This window comes from Felis catus, chromosome D1 (assembly GCF_018350175.1).
Source record: "Felis catus isolate Fca126 chromosome D1, F.catus_Fca126_mat1.0, whole genome shotgun sequence".
Lineage (NCBI taxonomy): Eukaryota > Metazoa > Chordata > Mammalia > Carnivora > Felidae > Felis > Felis catus.
Window position 1 is genome coordinate 108012739 of NC_058377.1, and position 20995 is coordinate 108033733.

The window sequence follows — 20995 nt, forward strand, 5'->3', positions numbered from 1 at the left end:
TGACGCGGGGCTCAAACTCACGGACTGTGAGATCATGACCTGGCTGAAGTCGGACGCTTAACCGACTGCGCCACCCAGGCGCCCCGCTCTTTTTTTTTTTTTAATATTTATTTTTGGGAGAGAGAGACACACACAGAATCAGAAGCAGGCTCCAGGCTGTCGGCACAGAGCCCGACACGGGGCTCGAACTCACAAACTGTGAGATCATGACCTGAGCCGAAGTCAGACGCCTAACTGACTGAACCCCCCTGGGTGCCCCTGAAAAACACTGTTCTATAGGATATTGACCAATATTGATCTAATTTAGCAATAGCAATCTTATTTCAGGATTCCTCCTGCTTCCCCCGTTGACCACACACACACACACACACACACACACACACACACACACGTGTCGATTTCTTGTATCCTCCTTTAAACTGGTTTCATCATCTTGATCAGGGAGCACGAGGCAAGCTGACAGGCCGCAAACACCCCCCTCCCCCACCAAGGTGGGACTTGTGTGACATTCCTTGGGCACTCCTGGCTGCCCGAGAACAAAGGAAAGGGGAAAAACAGATGGTTAACTGATAGAGATCATAGTCCCGAAGGACCTAAAAGTCTCCATCACCCCTCCATAGTGAGGTGGGGAACAAAGGCAGAAAGAAATGGCAGCTAGAACTCAATTTCCTTCTAACCAGCAGCCCATTGACAAATAAATACTTGGGGCAGGCAGAGTAAAACGTTTCTCCAGAAACTCCTTACAGTCTTAATGCTAATGATTTGCTGGAGAGAAAACCGCCTTAGCTTGACAATAGCTAGGCCTCCGGTAACCTTTGAGTCTTTAGCATATGAAAATCTCACTGGAAACTTCCCCTGGACTTTAACCAGTCTCTCTTCAGGGTTCCGGGGCAGCTCTTCCTGCCCACGGGTCCTGTCTTTCTTGGTCGTCGGCTCCAGACCCCACGAGCCCCACAGTCACCCCAAAAACCTCATCAATCTTGCTGGCTCTGTCCTCTTCCTCCTTAAGGAGTTGTTTTTCTTTTTTAAATAAGTTTATTTATTTTTGAGAGAGACAGACAGCACGCAGGAGGGGCAGAGAGAGGGAGAGAGCATCCCAGGCAGGCTCCGCACTGCCCGCGCAGAGCCCGACTTCCGGGCTCGGTCCCAGGAACTTGAGCTGAAATCAACCCACTGAGCCACCCAGGCACCCCTCTTTAAGGAGTCTGAACACCAAACCAAATGAACCATGCTCCTGTCATACAGGAAGGCAGCCAGCCGCAGCCAGGGCAGGAAGAGTCCCATGGGTGTAGGGCAAGAGGTCTCAGAGTGTCAGGTGTTGGACCCCTGTGGAGCTCCCACTACCAGCCCCCACCCCTGCCCATGATTGGCCTTATAAAGGAGAAGAGACTTCTCCGAGGTCGCAAGGTGGGTAGTGGCTCTTCCAGACCTTCCCTAGTCTCTTTCTGCCCTTTGGAGTTAGACCTGTGGCCTCCATCCTTGGGGGGGGGGGGGCGCTTCTAGTCCCACCCCAGTGCTTATCACGGGGACATTGCCCTTGAGGCTGACGCCACCAGGCCTGGAACCTCTTCCGGGGTGATGGGAGTTCAGGGCCAGGGAACCAAGGCGGGGGGGGGGGGTCTCAGAGGGGGCCCAGGGACCAAGCTCATTTTGGAGCTGGTGACCTCCCACCCTACCTGATTCCCAGGGCCCACAAACACGCGGGGAGTGGCTGCTCAACTGCGGAGAAGTTTATTGCTGGGACCTGCAGAGGAGCTGCTGGAACGTCTTCCCGAGGAGACGACCAGTTTCCAGCCTCGGGCCTGGCCAGGGCTGACGCTGGTGTCTGTGGGTGGCGGGAGCACCAGGCTGCAGGACGAGTGCTGTCTCCTGGGAGCTGGGTTGCTACAGGCAAGGACGGCTGAGTGAGCGGCTGGGAAGGCCTGCCCTTGCTCCCCACGTGCCACAGGGGCGCTGTCAGGGCAGCGGGGACAGCGCCACCCCCTGGACGGCCCGGGCATCCTCCGGGACAGCCTGGGCCTCCTCCTCCGGATCGGCCTGGGCTCCCTCCTGGATGGCTTGGGCTCCCTCGTGGACGGCCTTCACCTCCTCCTGGAGGGCCTCTGCTTCCTCCTGGAGGCTCTTATATGACAAGTTCAGCTGGAACAAAAGGTTGCAGGGCCCAGAGGTGGGTACGGACCCCGGACAGGACTGTCTGAGGCCCGCTATGAGGCCCTCTAGCTGGGCTGGGAGGCAGGGAGGAGGGGGAGGCACAACGAAGAAAGGGGGTCCCGGGCTGAGGGGCTCACCAGCCTTTGCAGCTTCTCCCCCAGGGCCAGGTTGTCTGCTTGGATGGTGCTCAGTGACTCCCGAAGTCTAGAATGGAAAGGGACCCGCGTCAGCCCCCAGGCTCTTGTCCTAAGCAGCTTCCCCGCAGCGCCCAACACGCGTCTCCTGCCTGGGCTGTGTGACCTGGAAAGGCCACCTGGGAACGGGCTTTCACCAAGGGTCCAGTCTTGTCCTGGCAAAGCCATAGGTGGGGGCGGGTCCCCCCCCCCCCCCCAGTGACCGTGACTCACAGCAGGAGACCCAGACCGAAATGAAGAGTGTGTCTTCCTCTTCTCCAGCAGGAGAAGGGCCGGCTGCTCTGTCCCACAGGCTAGCCATCCCAGCCTGTTGGGCTGCAGCGGGGACCATGACAGAATTCTGCGTGGTTCCAGGCCAGCAAGAGGGTCGGCCCCGGAAGTAGCCCGGCCCGAGTGCTCTGGGTATGAATCAACGTGCCCACCCCTCGGATCTCTGCTATGGGAGCCCACGTGCAGCCCGGAGGGAATGTGTCCCCCTGCCCCACCCCCCAAACCTCTGTCTCCAGGCAGAGGTCTGACCCTGGCATCACCACGGAGGGCCAAGTGGCCGCGGGATTACACAGACTCCAGAGCCTGGCACCCAGAGAACAGAGCCCCACCCCCGTTGCTCCACAGACCAAACTGCTCCCTCCCAAGTTCTTGGACAGTTAAAGGTGGGGGTCCCCTTGCAGGCAGCCTTGCTGACCAGGCATGCGGGCACCCAGTTGCCCGATGGGAAAGAGCGGTCGCCTCCTGCACCTGTGGGGCAGGTTCCGCTCACACAGAAGGAGGGCACCGATGCTGGGGAGGGAGGGGACCTGCTGGCCAGTGAGGAGGTCATCCAGTGCAGAACGGTGAGCAGGCAGAAGAGGGGAAGGAGGAGGGGCACGCGAGGGTGCAAACCCACCGCTGTCAAGCCCGAGGCCCTGACCTCAGTGGGGGGGGGGAGCCCTGTCCCCCCACCCGCCCCCACCTGCCCCGGCCCAGCTCACCTCATGCAATCATTGTGTAAATGGCTGATTTCCTGTGAGGTCCGCCGGGCCCCCCAGTCTTCCTTGTCCAGGAACTGGTCCCCCTGGATCTCTGCGTCCCTGGGCAGAGTGCGCAGCAAGGGTTGGACCAGAGGGTCTAGAGGCTGGGGGAGGGCCTGGGGAGGGGGGCAGGCCCGGGCCCAGGTCTGCGCATCCCAGGGCCGAGTCCTGGCCCAGGTCTGAATGTTAACAGAGAGAAGCACCCTCTGCCTCCCTCCCCTGCACACACTCACTCAGCCTTACCCCTCGGGGTCTTTGGACTCCTTGGGCTCCGCTGTGCTCAGGAGTATAAACAGGAATGTGACGGTAGGTTCCGGCTGCAAGTTCCGCGGTTGCTCTGAAGAAGACGGCTTTGGCAGAGAAGGCGCCATGGTGACTGAAGGGCAGAAGGCTGGCGGCCAGGGAGACTGGGTCCCCTCACACCGTAGAGCAAGACAGCGGGGCTGGTGGCCGGCAGTCCAGAGCTCCTCTCCGGCCGGGGAAGCGTTTCTCCAGCCACCTGCCACCCTCCCTGCCACCCCTGCCGTCTGCCTTGGGAGGCCCTGGTGCTTCCTGTCACCTCTAAGACTGGCTCCCCGGAGACCTGAGGGTCTTCTGGCTCCTGCTTCTCAACAGGCTGCACCTCTGGCTTCACCACGGGTGTAGAGTGGGCTCTTCGTCTGCCCCTGAGAGACTGAAGGAGACAGAAGCCCGGTTGGTGAGGCACGTCCGCCATCCTGCTGGTCTCCCCCTTTCCAGCCTTGTCTGGTTTTCTTTTTTTAATTGTTTATATATTTTTGAGAGAGACAGACAGGGAGCTGGGGAGGGACAGAGAGAGAGGGAGGCACAGAATCCGAAAGCAGGCTCCAGGCTCTGAGCTGTCAGCCCAGAGCCTGATGCGGGGCTCGAACCCACGAACCGCAAGATCACGACCTGAGCCTAAATCGGACGCTTAGCCGACGGAGCCACCCAGGCGCCCCTTGTCTGGTTTTCTTGACGTAGCCTCCGGTCTGGAGAGCCTCCACCACCAGTTCTGTCTGGCAAACCAGACCCCTCAAAGTTAGGATTACCACATTTAGCAAATAAAGCGCAAGGAAGGGTACCAGTGAAATTTGAATCTCACATGAAACCGAATACTTTTAAAAGCGTTAAGTATGGCCCACGCAGTGTTTGGGAAATACTTAGACTAAAAAATGATTCATGGTTTATCTGAAATTCAAATTTTACTAGGTGACCCGCATTTTATCTGGCAACATGCTACATGCTGGTAATATTTTAGAAACCGAACCCTTGCAAATGCAAGGTATAGGGGGTGGGGGCGTGACGGGCACCCTGTTGAAAGGAATCCTATAGAAGCTTGTAAAAAAGTGGAGAATCCCTCCCGTTTGGGGCATAGAAATCATCTATCGATGAGACACCGAGAAACAAATAGTGTGGCATTCAAGACCCTCTCTTATGTACACCCCTGTTTCCAACCCCCTTAATACGCCACTGTCCCTGAACAGGTCTCTGCTCAGACCGGCCAGGAGCCTCACTTCCCAACACCAGCCTGAGCTGCCCCCACCGCCACTCTTGCCCGTGCTGTTCACCCCTCTCCTGTTCCCTCCCTGCTCTGTAATCTGAGCTGAACCCCACTCTTTTCTCTGCTGAGCAGATGTGCCTCCCCGGGACCCCCGTGGACGGGTTCACATCCCTGAGCCTAAATATGCATCTGTGTCTACGAAGTGATGTTACTAGCAGCTTCTCCCCAAGTGACAGGAAGTCTTTAAATATATATTTTTCAGTGTTTATTTTTGAGAGAGAGAGAGAGAGAATGCGATCGGGGGAGCACAGAGAGAGGGAGATGGGCTCTGTGCTGACAGCAGAGAGCCCGATGCGGGGCTCGAACTCACGAACCCTAAGATCATGATCTGAGCCGAAGTCGGATGCTCAACTGAATCACCCAGGCGCCCCCCGCCCCCAGGTGACAGAAAGTCTTCAGTCAATAGAGGGAATTGTCACCATTTTTCACTTTCAGATTTTCCAGAATCTTGCACATCGGCTGGCCTAGTGATAGAGGACAATCCAATGAGAAGGCAAATAGTGACCTCCCGTGTGTCCTTCATACCGAGCTCCGTCTGGGCTTTTGACAGGCCCATGGGTCGTGACAGGGATCCTATGTGAAGCCCTCTCTGCCGTCCATCGAGCCTTTCCGGGTGGCCTAAAATATTATAATTCCTGTCCACATGATGTAAACAGAACCTTCGTGGCTGGCAATATCCTGCAGGAGTTCCTGTAACTCTCCAAAGTAACACCAGCGCTCCCAAGTGGGTAGCTCTGTCACTGGGTTTGATTTGTGTCCTGGGGGAAGTTGGCAGCGTAGAACAAGACCTACAAAACTAGCCGGGACCTTTGCCCCTGGTAAGGTTGCTTTGGTAATGAGGCTTAAAGACACGACTCCCATGGAAATAAAAAATAATTTACACAGGGTAGCCGATTTATACCAAAGAGCGAAACTGGAAGCAGCCTCAAGGGCCCAAGTATAAGAAAAGGTCAGTAATCAGTGGCCTGAACGTGACGGAACGCAGGTTACTCTGCAGTTAGTGGTCCCCAGTAAACCGTGTTGAGCTGCTTCCTGCGGGACGGGTCTCGGCAGGGTCCCCGAGAGCACACAGATAGGTGATCGTGACCCGGGGCTAGGGAAGGTCCCAGGTTCCCAGGTGAGCGCAGCACAGGGGGAGACGTGCCCTAACAGAAGCCTGTCGACAGCCCCGGCCACGAAAGAAGGGAGCCACACGTTTGGTTCAAAGCTCCAGCTAGATTCCGCCGCGAATGTGATGCTTGACTGTCCGTACATAGGAAATGGGGTATCTTGGCACGGGGAGAGCGATCCAAAAGAGGGAGCGGCTTGGGCAGGCCGGTGCTGAAGGGCACTCCCACCAGGGCACAGTGTGAGCTGGCCTGGGCTGTGGCCCCCAGGTGACAAGGAGGCATGGAGAGACCTTTGTGTGTCTGTGGGTCGTCTGGGCCGTAAGTAGGAGTGTGGGGGGGATGAGGAGACACGGGGGGTGGGGGGGGTGGGGGGTGGCGGGAAGCCAAGGGCCTTGGGAGTGGAGAGGCAGGCGCAACTGACCCCCCTGCCAAGCGTCTACACTGTGTGGATACCGGGGAACAAGTGCAGGAGACGCTGTGACACCACAAAAGCCAGCCTCTCAATGGTCTGTACGAATGATTATCTTTTATCCCTTCGAGACCCTACTTTCCATTCTTTTGGGTGTTACACTCAGAAGTGGAGTCGTGTAAAGGGCTTTAAGCAAGGGAGAGACGGGCTATTTTTGTCTTCTAGGAAACTGAGTCTGGCCCCAGTGTGGAGTTTGGAAGGGAGAGGTTAAAAGGAACTAGACCTGCCAGGCCAGTGCTGTCCAACGGCCTTGGGACAGAGGGAGGCTGAGGTTAGGGCTGATGGGATGGGGCAAGGGCGAGCACAGAGTTGCAGATGACCCCCCGGGCCCCTTGACAGCAAAGAGCCCGACACGGGGCTTGAACTCACAGTGAGATCATGACCTGAGCCGAAGTCGGATGCTTAACCAACTGAGCCACCCAGGCACCCTGAATTTAAGGAGTTAAAGCCCTTAATTTGTTCTAAGGGCCAGGAGGCAAGGACAAGTCTAAAGAGGAGCTGGAAGGGAGACTAGTTCGCGCCATAGGCCATCAAGCGGCACACGCGTCCCTGGGCGTCCGTGAGCCGGATGGGCGAACTGAACCTGTATCTTTGACTAGCCCCCAGGAGGCTCTGCCCCTACTGTCGTAGGGCACGGCGGCTGGGCCAGTGTGAGAAGCTGGCTCCTTCGCAGGAGCCTCACAGGGGAACAGAGGCCGGCTTCTGTGAGGAGCAGGTCCCCAGGCACCGGGTGAAGCTCTTAGCAGCCCTTCTTTCCTCCTGGGACTGGAGGGGCTGGGGCTCCCTGGAGGCCCCCTTTCCAGGCAGTCCTGCCTTGAAGAAGCAAGTCCTGCCTTGAAGGGCCTGTTCTTGACTGGACAGAAAAAAACAAACGTGAGAGCAGAGCAGTGATCACGGGGCCACCAGAGGCCAGGCTGGCAGTCCCCTGCACAAGGGGACAACCCTGGTGACACAGGTCAAAGGCTTGGCTTCCTGGGCCTCCCACCCTCGCCTCTGCCTCTATAAAAACAGCAGTCGACGAATGAGCAGAAACTTTGTAATCAAAAAAAATTTTTTTATTAAAACGACAACACAATTTCCCCTTAAACTCTAGTCTTAATTTTTCAGGGACAGCGAGAATTTGCGACGATGCCATCAGCACAGCACCTGGCTACTCTCGACTCTGCTAAGACACTTCCCACGTGTCCCACCCCACCAGCCAGTGAGGACAAGAATTCTTTAGCTGTCCAGCTCTGGAGCGTCCGGGCCCGTCCGAGCAAGGGGGCTCGCTTGCAGGGTCTGACGAAGCACGAAGTGTTGAACAGGAGGCCCGGGATTCCCAGGCCTTTTGAGGGCTTTCACGGGTGCCCACCGGGCCCGTGCCGGATCATCAAGTACCCTAACCCAGCATGCGTGCATCTCCCCTCTACCTCCACGGCCCCGTAAACGTCAGAAGACGTATGGCAGAAATCGTGGGAGGGCAGCCTCTGAGAGCATGCTCTTTACCAGCACTGAACCAAGAGAAGCAGGGGAGCAGGGCTCCCAGAAACAATGAGACAACACACCCACGCTCGCGCGCCCCATCTGCTCCTAACATCTCGTCAGGCGGTGTTCTCGTGTGAGCAGACACTAAGGAAGCTAAAACTGCCTCTGACCCTTGTGCCTTTCTGGCAGGTGAAAAGGCACCTCCTAGAACTTTATGGGTGTAGCTGCAAGACGCTAGCGGGACTCGGATTCGGATTGCTTGACCCTGTTTTCCCTCTACAGTGGAGTAGACTCTGCACTTTATCTTGTAAGAAATAGGCTAAGCGACGATAAGGGCACCTCCCACCACAGCCCCTTCCCGGCCCTGTGCAGGCGTCCCCCAGAGGCCTGGGCCTCAGTTCCCGTGGCACCTAATGGCCACACCGAAAAACGCACCCTCCTGGCCCCCAGCAGCCTGGCATTTAACTGAACAATCTCAGCAGCAGAGCAGACCTACAGAACAGCTTTCATAGTAAGAGCTATGGTCTCAGACCCAACCGAGGCTTCCCTCCCTCCTTCACAATGTAAAACTCTACAGCGTCCAGCTTCTTCCTCAGAATTCTCCTGGACCATCTACAGAATCTGAGAGGGAGCCCAAGCTTCTTGACGCAGATGGGCTCGTGGCCGGGAACCAAACCCCCAGGAGAAGACGATGCAGGGTGGGGGGGATGCCTGAGGCTCGGTGCGGCTGATGCAGAGCAGCCTCAATCCCCCACAGCGGCCCAGGTCCTCTCTCACCTGCAACCCCAGCCTTTCACCTCCTCTGGCTGTGCCAGTAATCTCTACTCCCTGGTGTGGAAACTGGCTGGACTCCCCTGGGAGGGAAGGAGAGGCCGGTGGGTCAGAATAGACATGGGACAGCAGTACGTTTCCTGAGATGCTGTCGCCGCTGCACAAGCTTTCAGAGGAGGACAGGCTTTGTGTGGTGACGGCAGATGCACAGGTAACAAGACCAGGGGAGGGGACCCCAAGTGTCTTCTCTGCAGGGAGGAGGAGCTATGTACAAGGGAGGGGAGAATACGGCCCCCACGACATCTCATTCAACCAGGAGATCAAACTGCTCAGCAGCTTCGAACTCGGCATTCATGGCTGCAGCCCATTCATCCAGCTCTGATTTCTAGAGGAAGAGAAATGGGGGGGGGGGGGGGAAGGAGGGGACAGGTGAGTGAGGAAAGGGGCACGTTGGCCAGGGCATTTCTACCTATACCCTGCAGGTGCTGAGCCCCAGGCCAGCCTGAGTCCCGGCATGTCTCCCAGTGTGTCCCGTGTGCCAGCAGAGGAAATGCCCTGCCCCCCACTCACCAGGATCTCCGGAACCTTCTTTTTCTTTCGTTTCTCTTTCACAGCAGGTGGAGAGATTCCGGGGAGAGTGGTATCTGGGGCCCAGGGCTTCACAGGGACCCTGGGGACTTCGGTTAACTTTGAACACCTCACAGGTGAGACTCTGGCCAAGTCTTCTGACCCCAGCAGGCCCTCGAAGCCAAAGCAAGACCGGCGGCCTGGGGTGGAGGTGGAGGCAGAGCCGAGGGTCTCCAGCCGGCTGTAGGATCGCCTGACTTTCTTAGACATTTCCAAGTCTCTGGCGTCCAGGTCTTCCCTGGAGTTGGACTTGACATTCAGGGGGCACAGCACAGGAGTAGGGGTGGGGGTGATGGGGACACTGCTTGTCTTGAAGGGCTCCTCCCTAGCAGGCTCCTTGCTAGAAGGGTTGTTTTCCTTCTCCAAGAAAAAAGCAATCTGTACCAGGGCAGAAGAGAGAACAACTCCTTGTTACTTAGCTGTTATTACTCACTTCCACAAAGGTCCGAGGAGATTCAGTGTGGAAAGACGCATAGAACACTTATAAAGGAAAAGACAGTTCGAGCAACACATCAGACCTTGAGACAAATTTGGGAAGAACAATCTGCCATCGCTTCTGAGTGCACTTCTGTAACGCAAGAGGACTTATCACCACTTGGTGGTGTCGGCTCTGTCTCCAAACAACACGTGACCAGAAGCTGGCCAACCTCTACTGATGCAGGCGTCCATCACGGGTCGTCCTGACCAGTGCAGTAACCTCTTGACCTCTCTTCCTGCTTCTGCCTGTGCCCTCTGTGGTCTACATGTCACACAGCTGGCAAGAGTTTTCCTAAAATGTGCATCCAGTCAGTAAGTACCTATTGGTCACGGGCCCCGTTCCAGGCCCCGTTCTAGGCACTGGGAGAACAGGGAGTAGAACAGAGAAAACCCGGTCTCCGTGGGGCTTCCGTTCCCGTGGGAGGAAGACAGAGCTAACGAACAGGGAAAAATCATGTAGCACGTCAGAGGTACTAAGCGCTTCGGAAAAAAAAAACAGGACAAGATAGGACTGGGGGTGGGTTGGAATTTTAAGTAGGTGGAGCCTGCTTGGAATTCTCTCTGCCCCTCTCCTGCTTCAAAATAAAGAAATAAACTTAAAACAATCAAGAGAGGAAAAAAAAGAGAGGTCCACGCGTTGGCTCCTTAAAAATTCTACTCTCAGCTCAAACGCGACTTCCTCAGAGAAGGTATTTCTTACCATAGAGCAGAGACCAGCCCCTCCTACCACTGCTATTTACTGCTGCCACCCTGACCTATCTCGTCCGGCAGCCACCACTCTCGGATTTTGGCTTGTTCACTGGTCAACCATCACCCCAACTGGAATATGAGGTTCCTGACAGCAAGGGGTCTTCGTCCGTCTGGGTGACCCTGCCTACATCCAGCACCTTCCGCAAAGCCCTGCGTGCAGCAGGCATTCCATAAATGCTCAGTGAACAGATGTACACAAAATTCCACACTGAGCTTTCTGGCAGCCAAGACAAGGTAAGAAACAGGACAAATTCCGTCACTCTTGTGGTCTAACAGAAGTATGTTGGTTATCAAGAGAGATACTTCCTAGCTACAAGCACTAGAAATCTGCCCCAGGAGTCTTAGTAAAGGGGATGCTGAATATGGGTGCCTGGGTGGCTCAGTCAGTTAAGCACTTGACTCTTATTTAATGTTTATTATTGAGAGAGAGAGAGAGAGAGAGAGAGAGAGAGCGCGCGCTCGCGCACGAGCACACGAGTGGAGCCGAAGCAGGCTCCAGGCTGTCAGCACAGAGCCCAACGCTGGGCTTGAACCCACAAGCCACGAGATCATGACCTAAGGTGAAGTCAGACGCTCAACCGACTGGGCCACTCAGGCGCCCCGCATCCGACTCTTGATTTTGGCTCCGGTCATGATCTCATGGTTGGTGAGATCAAGCCCTGCTTTGGGCTCCACACTGTCAGCACAGAGCGTGCTGGAGATTCTTGTGCGTGCGTGCTCTCCCCCTCTCTCTCTCCCCCTTCTCTGCCTCTCCCCCACTTGCATTGTCTCTCATATAAACTAAAAAAAAAAGGGGGGATGCCGAACAAAATGGGGGTCACCCTAGACTACTTCCTCCTCATCCCCTACAGCCAAACAGCCGTCCAAATCCTTGCAGTTTTGATCAGTATATCATCAACCTATCATTCAACCAACAAGAATGAGGGATTACCACGGGGAGGCAGAAGTCCCCGCCCTCAAGACCACACGCAAATATTCTCAGGTATCTGTAAGGCCTAACGAGAACTACGAAGAGAAACACAACAGCGACAGGGTACAAGTGATCAGGGAAGGCTTCCAGGAGGTGTCCTTTAAGCCGAGTCCTGTGTGATGGGATGGTCATGTGGTGAGCCGAGGGGCAGAGCATCACTGTGCCCTTCCCTCCCTTCAGGCCCCCACCATGTCACTTCAGTCAAGTCCTCCTACCTGGCCTCGGGTCCCCAGCAGCAGGCTTTTTCCAACCCGGTCTCCACCCAGACCCAGGAGGGATTTTTCTGAAACACGCCAGCATGCCTCGGGGACTACCGGCTCCCCAAAGGCTCCTGCGGTGCCAAGGATGGAGCCCAAGCTCCCGAGTGTGGCTTTCATGCTTCAGGAACTGCTCTGTCTTAGCCTGTTCCATCCCCTAACAAGATCGCCAAAGGCACACTAAGCAAGCTGCCCTTCTGCACGCCTCGGGATTTTGTGAATTAAGAGGTCGTGGCAAACACAGCTTCCTGTGCCCAAACACTACTGTCTTTAAAGACTCAGTTGAAACCTTCCTTCTTCTGTGACACAATCGCAGGGACAGCTAGTCTGGGTTAGGTGCCTTCCTGACCTCTAGTACTTTTCTTATTGCAGTTCTCAGCACACTAGGCTACTATCGCTTGCTCATCGGTCTTTCTCCCCACTTGACTGGGAGTTCCATGTGCTCCTAAAAGGCAGCTAGCGTTTTCCATTTACTGCATCCCCAGGCACAGGTTTTCTGTTAACGAAACACCCTTAGTAACTCCTGCTAAACCAGTACAAATGCTGTACGTTTCTCTTACAACAACCAGTACTCACAAACAGAGCAGACTGGAAAGGAGGAGGAAGAGTTGGGACACAGCTCAGTTCTTCAAGGAAAACAATATAGACTATTAGAACGCCACAAGACCACAATGTATTAAGTCCAGAAGGAGTGCGCAACACGGGCGATGTATGTAGGTTTCCAAAGGCAACCTGTTTCCAAATACAGATGGTTCCCAACTTACTGATGGTCGGACTCAAAATTCTTCAACCTTATTACCGCGCAAAACTGATACACATTCAGCAGAGATCACATTTCAAATTTTGATCCTTTCCCAGGCTAGTGATACGGGGTAAGATACTCTCTCTCAGGCAGTTCCCGATACGCGATCACGGAGGGTAAACAATGGATAGAACGTACAACCATCCCATTGTTCGCTTTCATACAGAACTCAAGAAATTAAGTGGTATCCAACTCTTTGTTATAAACAGGCTTTGCGTTAGATGGTTTACCCAACGGCGCGCTAACGTAAGTGTTCTGAGCCCGTTTAAGGCAAGCTTCGCCAAACTATGACGTTCAAAGGATTACGTGTATGAAATGCATTTCTGGCTTAGGATATTTTCAACTTACGATAGGTTTATTAGGATGTAACCCCGTCCCAACGGGAGGAAGATCTGTACCTCAAAACAGTTACCTGGGCAGATGGGAGCAGCCAGTATGCCCTGCCCCATTTCTAGAGTGCTCCCCACTCAACTAAGCAGATGAAAATGAACTCACCCTTGGGCTCCTTCGAGGCGTGTGCACAGATGGGGTCTGTGGAGACAGTAATAACCGATCACTTAGCCACCCCCAATTTTGGCTCCCAACCCACAACCCTTCTGTTAGCCCTCACCTTTACGGTATGGGCTACGATCTTCTTCAAAACGATGGGCTTTCTGACAGGAGCCGCAGGGGATGCCTGGAAAAGAGGAGGGAACATGAACTACACATTACTCCACCGGCCTCCGAGGCAGAAACTGAGGAATCCCGGGCTCACCTTGGGCCAGATTTCAGGGAGGGTGCTGGGGAGATCAGGGCCTGATTTCCGCTGGGACCTCCGCGGAGACTGAGTAGAAGACGGGGTCCTGGGCCCTGGGAAGAGAAAAAAGTTAGGAGGTAGGGGAGGACTCTAAACCTCCGAGTCTAGAGAACAAGTTCAGGAGAGGGCGAGAGAAAGTTCCCAAACAAGCCCTTCGGGGCTTCTTCCCGGGAAGGAGCCTCCTAGAGCGGTGGGGGGAGGGCCTTCCTCACGGGGCTCCGTCCCTCAAACGGCTCGGCCCCAGGCTCCCGCGCGCCTTCCGCTCACCGGAGCGTTGGGCGGCCCCTCCGGACCGCGTTCGCCTCTCGGACATATTAGCCTTGGTCTCGATCTCCGCCACGGTCTCCGCCGCCAGGGCTCGCGCCAACCCGGAGGGCCGACGGAGACAGAAACGTTCGAATTACCCGCCTGGCTGGGAGGAAGCGGAAGTGACGCAAGGGGGGAGGGCCGCCGTGCTCAGTTTTCACCTCTTCAGCCGTCTTCACGTCTAGCGTCAGCAGGGGCGGGGCCAGTGGCACGCTAGCGTCATCAGAGCGCGCCGCACCCGGAAGAGACGTGGCAGCGGAGGGATAATCAGAGCGGTCCGGGGTAGAGAGCGCAGAGCTCGGCTGAGCGCGGTGTCTGTCCTTCCGCGCCTCGGGCCAGCTCTCGCGCCTGTCGGGACCGGTGCGGCGGTCGTTCGGGAACACGAAGAGCGGGGTCTGTATTGAACGTGGGGGCGGGGCTTGGAGGGGGTGGGGCTCAGGCGGAGCCCCTTGGGGCGGGGCTGCTGGTATCGGAGAGACGCGGATGGAGGGACGTGGCGGGGGGCGGGATCCAGGAGGAATGGGGGGTCGCTAGAGGCGGGATTTGTTCAGGGGGCGTGGCCAGGGATGTAGCGGGGCAGTGGGCAGGAATTGGGGGTTGGGGCGATAATGAGAGGTGTCTAGAGGAGTTCAGAGTGGAAACCATCTGGGCTTGTGAGTTCGTAGTGGCGGACAACAGAATTCTCTGTTAACTCAGACTCCTTTCTCAGGGTCGAATATGGGACTTTGCAAGTGCCCCAAGAGGAAGGTGACCAATCTGTTCTGCTTCGAACACCGGGTCAACGTCTGCGAGCACTGCCTGGTAGCCAATCACGCCAAGGTGCGTCCTTCATGGGAGCCGCTGAGCAGGGCACTGGGTGGGCAGGCAGTATTGGTTTTCTCCAAATCTCTGAAGGGCCTGGGCTGGAATGGAAGCTCCAGGAGGGGAGGAACTTGGTTTATTTTGTTCTCGGCTCTATCCCCAGCCCGTAAGACAGACTCTAGCACACTGTGGGCTCAATAAATGTTTATCGATTGGACAAAAGAAAGGATGATTCTCCTTTGTGATGAGAGACCAGCAGCTGGGCCTTGAGAAGATGGGCCCCCGTTGTGACCTCTCTCTCCCTCTGCAGTGCATCGTCCAGTCCTATCTGCAGTGGCTCCAAGATAGCGACTACAATCCAAATTGCCGACTGTGCAACATACCCTTGGCCAACCGGGAGACCACCCGCCTCGTCTGTTATGGTGAGGCCTGAGCACCTTGGGAGGGATCAGGACAGGCCCAGCTTGGTGACCAGTTTCCAGGGCCTCTCTAAGCAGCAGGGCAATGGAAACCACTCCCTCCCAAGCTTGGGAGGCTGGAGCCCAAAATTCTAGCCCTGCTACATTATTTACCTGCTATGTGAGCTCAGACAAGTCATTTTCCCTTTCTAGACCTCAGTGTTTTGCCCTAAAAATTAAAGCTCCTAGGTTTTTTTTTTGTGTGTCTCGTTTTTTAAGTTTATTCATTCTGAGAGAGAGAGAGAGCACGCGAGAGTGGGGAAGCGACAGAGAGGGAGAGGAGAATCCCAGGCGGGCTTTACACCGATGTCCCCCAATTCGGGGCTCGAACTCACGAACCCGTGAGGTCATGATCTGAGCCAGGGTCAAGAGCTGGACGCTTAACCGACTGAGCCACCCAGGCGCCCCTACAGCTCTTCGTTGCTTACCTGCCCGTTTTGAGGATTGAAGGAGAGTCGGTCAAACTTGTGGTTCTCATCATGACTGTGGGCAGTAGCTGGCTGGACCAACAGTGAGCTGAAGGGAGAGAGGAAGGGAGTTTCCCACAGTAAATCAGCAAAAAGAAGTCAGCAGTCACGTGTGTCGTGACCTTGACCTGACTGCGGTGTAGGAGTCTTAGTTCCACTTTTTTGAAGGAGCGAGTGCAAGAGAGCTCCGTGTATGTATTTCTCGGTGTGTGTATGTGTGTATCTATATCCATGAATTTAACGTGGGTTATGTTTTTACATGTGTTGACGGGTTCCTTAGTACTTGGGGACGAGTAAACGGGTAAATCGTGTGACCATACGAACACAGGTGCGTTGTGGGGTGGCAGGAGTATGTGTGGGTGACAGTGCTTGAATTTTAGCAAACGTGAATGTATAGATGTGTACGTGTGCGAGTTAGTGTGCCCACGAGTACAGATACAGGGGACGGTACTTGTGTTTGACTGTAGGTGTACAAGCGCGCGTACATTTGTGTCCGTGGGTGTGTGCACGCATCCCTGTGCCTGTGTGTGTTTAGGAACTTTTTCTGAAACTGTTCTTGATTAGCTGTTAGCCCGAGGATCTTGTGTTCAGGGCAGGTTCAGAGAGGACTCACTTTAAGGGTCGCTGGCATCTTCTTCCCACCTTGGTGGGCTTCTCCCTCCTAGTGGGCTGGGGATCTTGGTAGCATCTACCTTGACTGGGTCAGTGGTGACCAAGAAGGCTCAAGTCTTAGGGGACACTGCTAAAATGGACCTAAGTGAGGACAGGAAGGCTGCAGGCTTAGGTGTATGTGCGCCTATGTCCCTAGAGCAGGCTGGGGGCTGTTGCCGGGCTAGGGGTCCTAAGTGTCTTCTTCCTCTTGCTTCTCCTCCCCTATCTCATGGGCCCTAAGACCTCTTCCACTGGGCTTGCCTCAACGAACGTGCCGCCCAGCTACCCCGAAACACAGCGCCTGCTGGCTACCAGTGCCCCAGCTGCAGTGGCCCCATCTTCCCCCCGACCAACCTGGCTGGCCCCGTGGCTTCTGCACTGAGAGAGAAGCTGGCCACGGTCAACTGGGCCCGAGCAGGACTGGGCCTTCCTCTGGTGAGAATCTGTCTGTCTGTCTGACCATCTGCCCTGGGTGCCACCTGGGCCAGAGGGGTGGGGAGGGACATAATTAGGCAGGCCGATGACACAGGCTCCTTCCTCCAGATCGATGAAGTGGTGAGCCCGGAACCCGAGCCCGTCAACACCTCTGACTTCTCCGACTGGTCTAGTTTTAATGGTAAGCGGTGGCCCGCACTGCCTTTGGGGGCCCTTGCCACCCTGCTCCGCTGACAGCTCTCTTCTTGCCATAGCCAGTGGTGCCCCAGAACGAGAGGAGGTTGCCAGCGCTTCCGCCGCCCCAGCCTTCTACAGCCAAGTCCCCCGGCCCCCCGCTTCCCCGAGCCGGCCCGAGCAGCACACGGTGATCCACATGGGCAGCCCTGAGCCCTTGACTCACGGTGAGCCGGGGCACTGTCCAGTCTAGAGGAGGATAGAAAGGGAGTGGGCTGGCTTGTAAGGAGCTCAGGGTTCCAGAGTCCTCCCCGGGGGGGCCCTCCCTTCTCACTCTTACATGGCCATCACCTCCCCACGATTCTGAGACATTCTGTCAGGCTGAGAGGGCAGGGAGCTCCTGCCCTCCCCACCCCCCACCCTGCTGCAGGCCAGTTTCTCTGAGCCTGTGGATACTGGTGGCTCTGCCCCTGCAGCCTCAGCCCCGAGGAAGGTGTATGACACACGGGACGATGACCGCTCACCAGGCCTCCACGGGGATTGTGATGATGACAAGTACCGTCGCCGGCCTGCCCTGGGCTGGCTGGCCCAGCTGCTCAGGTACACGGGGTCAGGTGGGGCAGCGTGGCAGGAAGGGGGAGGGGAGGAAGTGAGAGCCAGAGGCCCTGGGCGTGATGGTTTCATGACAAAAGGGGCCTGTTCTGGGCAGTGACACCTCGTGTTGGGCTGTGCAGGGAGGCCGCAGCTTGGCAGCAGGAGTCTTGGGTCTGCTCTACTCGCGGGCGGTTTCCTTGCCCGTTAGGTATCTGGGGCTTGAACTTGGGCTCTTTGAGGCCCCTTCCTGCTCTGGCACCACCTGACCTTAGTGACTCTACCATACCTGACGCATTCCAGTTTCCAGAACAAGTTGTTGCCTCAGCTGGTTTGAGCTGCACAGTCACCTGTGTAACGGGCAGGTGCAGGGTTGACCCTGCACGCATGAAGAAACAAAGCTCAGGAATGGTGGTCCTAGGGCCAGAAGACAAGTGTCGTGACTGGGGTTCCTCTCCGGGCTGAGGGGCCGTCAGGGATTGGGGACCTGACCTGACTTTCCCCTCGTCCCCCTAGGAGCCGGGCTGGGTCTCGTAAGCGGCCGCTGACCCTGCTCCAGCGGGCAGGGCTGCTGCTGCTCCTGGGGCTTCTGGGCTTCCTGGCTCTCCTTGCCCTCATGTCCCGCCTGGGCCGAGCTGCAGCTGACAGCGATCCCAACTTGGACCCGCTCATGAACCCTCACATCCGTGTGGGACCCTCCTGAGCCCTTGCTTGGAGCTGGGCCAGCCTAGGACCCGGGGGCCTGAGGTGGGGAGGTCTGGGGGCTTTTTTTCTCCGCTCCTCTCCTTCAAGCTTGAGACACTAAGATCCCAGGCCCAGCCAAGTCCACTAGAGTGGCTGCTGGCTGGGCTTGGGGCCCCTGCAGTTCAAACGTTTGTCTTGACCTGCTTACCCTGGGTCTCCAGCCTCCCACCCTCCTCCCCACGAAGGAGATGACAGGTGGAAATAAATGACAGACTTTATTAAAACACCGAAGCCTCCTTTTCCTTCCCCCTTCTCGGCCCGGTCCTCTGGCCTCAGTGACTCTCCTCCCGGTATTGGATGGCCAGAAACTCCAGAGACAGGCGGTTGAAGAACATGGCTCCATTTAGTACTGGGCAGAGGAGAGAGCCCCCATCAGCATTCCCTGCCTGCTCTTTGCCAGGTCTCAGGGATCCAAAGCTCCCCTTCCCCTTTAGCCCAGCCCCACCCCCACTCACTCAGGATGGTCAGGGAAAAGCACCGAAGAAACTTGTTATCTGTCATCTCAGCGTAGAGTGACCCCATGGCGGCCCAGCAGATGCCGATCACCTGGGAGAACTGTAGGCCCCATCCAGTGGGAGAGTGGCCCCCTGAGACAACAGCGGGGTTTCCATCAGCCCCTGGACCTCCCCCGACCACGCCCTTGAGCCCCGGCCCCGGTCTACCATCAGGACAACCGTGTAGTGGAAGCTCATGCGGTCGTAGTGGTGGGTGACACAGAAGTTGTGCACGTCGCTGGCAAAGACACTCAGGTGTATGAGGAAGAGCATCAGTGAGGCCACAGTGAGCATCATGCCTTCTGGAAAGAAGAGCACAGCCAGCCGGTCCCGCCACCGCATCGTGGCGGCAGCGTAGACTCCAGTCAGACGGCGGAGTTGAGCAAGCCGACACTGTCCAGGAGAAGCAGCTGGCCCTTCTCTTTCTAGAGTGCACAGTTTGGAACAGCGGTGGGGTTCCAGGGCCACAAGGACATTGGAGGGGACAAGATTCTAGAATCCAGGCTGGTTCCAGCCAATAGAGGAGTGGTTCGTGAGGGGCCAGGGGAGCTCCCAAGTTAAGGGAGGTTGGAGGGTGACAGGTGCAGGCCAGCAGGAGCCTGTTGGCTTCGTCGGGTTGATGAAGGGACAGCGTCCCGTATCATCTTGCCCGCGCACCGTGTACGCTTCTGCGTACCTTCTCGCTGAGTCCCCTCGACAGTGCCACAGAGGAGGCAGTGTGGGTACTTGTACAGAGCCGGGGCTCGGGACGGCGGAAGGGCATGTCTCAGGTCCACAGCAAGTCTTCGGCCAACAAGAGACTAGGCCCCAGAAGGCTGGCTGGAGGGCATTCCCAGGCGAGGAGGCCTGGGCTGAATTGCGAGCCCCAAGTATCTGCTCCATCCCCTGATGGGGAGGAACGAAGGGAAGGGAAGAGGTGAGAGAGTGCCCATAACTGTTCTGGCACCTTCCCCGGGCCTTCCGTAGGTCCAGAGGGCACCCGGCTCTTCTATCCTCTTCTTCAGGGGCCTGATGCTGACCAGCTTGCCCTTCTCTGCCACCTTCAAGCACGCAGCACTTTCACTCCCATCATCTCTGTCCTTTCCCGGAGTCCCAGGTGAGACTCGTGGCAGAAATCCCGTTTTGTGCACAAGTTCGAGGTAGAGAGAGGGAGTGCCGGCTCAAGTGCTCACGGCCATGAGTGAAGGAGTCAGTACTGAGACTAAGATCCAGTACTGAGACTAAGTGGGCAGGGACACTTCCAAGCAAGAAGAAAACATTTCCTCCATACGTGTAAGAGGTGAAAACTCCAGGACTCTCAACCACAGAATCCAGAAAAACGGGCAGAAATGGTGTAGAGGGACATGAACACTCCCAGGAACTAAAGTAGAAGGACAACACGAACTTGGCCACTCCCATGGCCTCCTTCCTGTCTCTCTGCCCCAGAAGTAAGGTTCAAGGTCTGGCCAAGACACAAAGTCTCCTGCCACACCATGCTTGCTGCCCAGTGTCCTTAATCACGACCGTCCCTGAGACCCCCGTTCTGACACATCACAGGGGTGACACCCAGGGCCCAGCCATGGGCCCACTGCTGAAACAATAGTTTGCATCTCAGTTCTCTGGTGAATACACATGAACTTTTATGCATTAGGGTTTCTGGCTCCATGTCATTAAAAAAAATTTTTTTTAATGTTTATTTTTGAGAGAGAGCACGTACTGGTAGGGGGAGCGGGGGGAGAGGATCTGAAGCAGGCTTTTCACTGACAGCAGCAAGCCCGATGTGGGGCTTGAACTCATGAACCATGAGATCGTGACCTGGGCCGAAGCCAGCTGCTCAACTGACTGAGCCACCCGGGCGTCCCTGGCTCAGTGCCATTGAAGGAAGTATCCAAGTAGTGTGTGAACTTGTTCTTGTAAAAGATTGGCATGATGGGTCCCTGGGTGGCTCAGTCAGTTAAGCGTCTGACTCTTGGTTTCAGCTCAAGTCATGATCTCATGGTTCGTGAGTTTGAGCCCTGCTTCCAGTAAAAACAAACCCCACTTCAGAGGAGCCCCACTTTCTCTCTCTCTCTCTCCTCTCTGCCCCTCGCTCACTTGCACCCTCTCTCTCTCTCTCAAAAAAAAAAACAAAAAACAAAAAACAGATTTGCATGATACACAAGCATACAGAGGAAAAGGCAAGAGCCTTCCACCTCCTACGTACCTAACAGGTAACCCCCTCGATAGTTTGGTGAGTGGGTATCTTTTGGGTCCCTTCTTCAAAAAAATTTTTTTTCATGTTTATTTATTTTTGAGAGGGAGAAAAGACAGAGTGCGAGTAGCGGAGGGGCAGAGAGAGAGAGACAGCACAGAATACGAAGCAGGCTCCAGGCTCTGAGCTGTCCGCACAGAGCCCGATGCGGGGCTCGAACTCACAAACCGTGAGATCATGACCTGAGCTGAAGTCAGACGCTTAGCCACCTGAGCCACCCAGGCGCCCCTTTTGGG

General features: G+C 56.1%; 3 protein-coding genes across 7 annotated transcripts; 1 reads left to right on the plus strand and 2 right to left on the minus strand.

The window, feature by feature from the left end:
- Window positions 1-1715: 1715 nt before the first annotated feature.
- Window positions 1716-13853, minus strand: CDCA5 (cell division cycle associated 5). Of its 3 annotated transcripts, XM_023240043.2 has the most exons (10): window positions 13676-13848; window positions 13367-13461; window positions 13223-13288; window positions 13108-13143; window positions 9300-9734; window positions 3915-4028; window positions 3599-3705; window positions 3317-3415; window positions 2289-2355; window positions 1716-2139 (listed from the first exon to the last, which is right to left on the minus strand). In XM_023240043.2, the coding sequence occupies exons 1-10, from the start codon at window positions 13719-13721 to the stop codon at window positions 1957-1959; spliced, it is 1248 nt and encodes a 415-aa protein (XP_023095811.2). In that variant the 5' UTR covers window positions 13722-13848; the 3' UTR covers window positions 1716-1956. The 3 variants fall into 3 exon arrangements, with proteins under 3 accessions (XP_023095811.2, XP_023095812.2, XP_003993632.2); XM_023240044.2 differs by lacking the exon at window positions 9300-9734 and having other exon boundaries at window positions 13676-13853; XM_003993583.5 differs by lacking the exons at window positions 1716-2139; window positions 2289-2355; window positions 3317-3415; window positions 3599-3705; window positions 3915-4028 and adding an exon at window positions 7532-9114 and having other exon boundaries at window positions 13676-13842.
- Window positions 13854-13924: 71 nt separating this feature from the next.
- On the plus strand, window positions 13925-18261 carry ZFPL1 (zinc finger protein like 1). Its single transcript, XM_006937495.5, has 8 exons — window positions 13925-14107; window positions 14424-14533; window positions 14826-14937; window positions 16333-16526; window positions 16635-16707; window positions 16781-16927; window positions 17177-17300; window positions 17808-18261. The coding sequence occupies exons 2-8, from the start codon at window positions 14432-14434 to the stop codon at window positions 17992-17994; spliced, it is 939 nt and encodes a 312-aa protein (XP_006937557.1). The 5' UTR covers window positions 13925-14107; window positions 14424-14431; the 3' UTR covers window positions 17995-18261.
- On the minus strand, window positions 18180-20116 carry TMEM262 (transmembrane protein 262). Of its 3 annotated transcripts, none has more exons than XM_006937494.5 (3): window positions 18698-20116; window positions 18523-18590; window positions 18180-18384 (listed from the first exon to the last, which is right to left on the minus strand). In XM_006937494.5, exons 1-3 carry the CDS (start codon window positions 18869-18871, stop codon window positions 18180-18182), a joined length of 447 nt encoding a protein of 148 aa, XP_006937556.1. In that variant the 5' UTR covers window positions 18872-20116. The 3 variants fall into 3 exon arrangements, with proteins under 3 accessions (XP_006937556.1, XP_006937555.1, XP_006937554.1); XM_006937493.5 differs by having other exon boundaries at window positions 18232-18384; window positions 18491-18590; window positions 18710-20103; XM_006937492.5 differs by having other exon boundaries at window positions 18232-18384; window positions 18491-18590; window positions 18698-20098.
- Between the last annotated feature and the right edge of the window lie 879 nt (window positions 20117-20995).